The sequence below is a fragment of the Pyxicephalus adspersus genome, chromosome 8, assembly GCF_032062135.1.
Source record: "Pyxicephalus adspersus chromosome 8, UCB_Pads_2.0, whole genome shotgun sequence".
Lineage (NCBI taxonomy): Eukaryota > Metazoa > Chordata > Amphibia > Anura > Pyxicephalidae > Pyxicephalus > Pyxicephalus adspersus.
Window position 1 is genome coordinate 64,795,811 of NC_092865.1, and position 1,009 is coordinate 64,796,819.

Sequence of the window (1,009 nt, forward strand, 5' to 3'; positions counted from 1 at the left end):
TACACAGGTGTATGGGCAGGAGGTGTTATACACAGGTGTATGGGGCAGGGTGTTATACACAGGTGTTTTGGGCAGGTTGTTGTTATACACAGGTGTATGGGGCAGGAGGTGTTATACACAGGTGTATGGGGAGGAGGTGTTATACACAGGTCTCAGTAGGATGTAGCAAGCAGTCGGCAGCCATGGCTGGGAGTGAGCAGAGGAGGCTCCGCCCCTTCCGGTTTCCGGTCCCCCTCTCCCACACACCTCCCCGGACATGGCTCTGTGATCCAGCACATGGCGGCCGCGGCCATGCAGAGCCCCCCCAAATCATCCAACACCCCCCCGCACCTCCTCTGCCACTAGACACCGAGCGCACAGCCATCCCTCCGCCGCAGCCATGGGGGTGCACGGCTTCCAGGACTACATCGAGAAGCGCTGCCCGGGCGCGGTGGTTCCGGTGGAGCTGCAAAAATTGGCCCGGGGCAGTCTGGTGGGGGGCGGCCGACAGAGACCCCCACAGACTCCCCTACGACTCCTCATCGACGCCGACAACTGTCTGCATCGGCTCTATGGCGGCTTCTACACCGACTGGGTGAGCGGCGGCCAATGGAACCACATGCTGGGCTACCTGGCCGCCCTGGCCAAGGCCTGCTACGCCGGCAACATCGAGCTGTTCGTCTTCTTCAACGGAGCGCTGGACAAGGCCCGGCTCCATGAGTGGGTGAAGCGCCAGAGCAACGAGCGCCAGACCGGCCAGCAGATTATTAGCCACATCCAGAACAAGGGCACCCCGCCCCCCAAAGTCTGGTTCCTGCCCCCCATCTGTATGGCCCACTGCATCCGCCTGGCGCTGATCCGCTTCCATATCAAGGTGAGCGAGGGACGGCCTCCCGTACACCCCGCCATACCATGGCTCCACCCGATAGGCCTCAGGCCAGGCAGAGGACCCCTGATACTGTGCTGTTCTATGGGAGGCCTCAGCCCTTCTATGTGACACCCAGCGAGGGCTCCATCCCAGCACTGCCCT

At 62.3% G+C, this 1,009-nt stretch overlaps 1 protein-coding gene across 1 annotated transcript in view; it reads left to right on the forward strand.

Moving 5' to 3' along the window:
- Positions 1–248: 248 nt before the first annotated feature.
- FAM120A (family with sequence similarity 120 member A) overlaps positions 249–1,009 on the forward strand; it is a 36,980-nt gene continuing 36,219 nt past the window's right edge. The window contains exon 1 of the mRNA XM_072421225.1: positions 249–972. Within this exon, the coding sequence (XP_072277326.1) occupies positions 380–972 (593 nt within the window). The 5' untranslated portion in view covers positions 249–379. The remainder of the gene's footprint in view (positions 973–1,009) is intronic.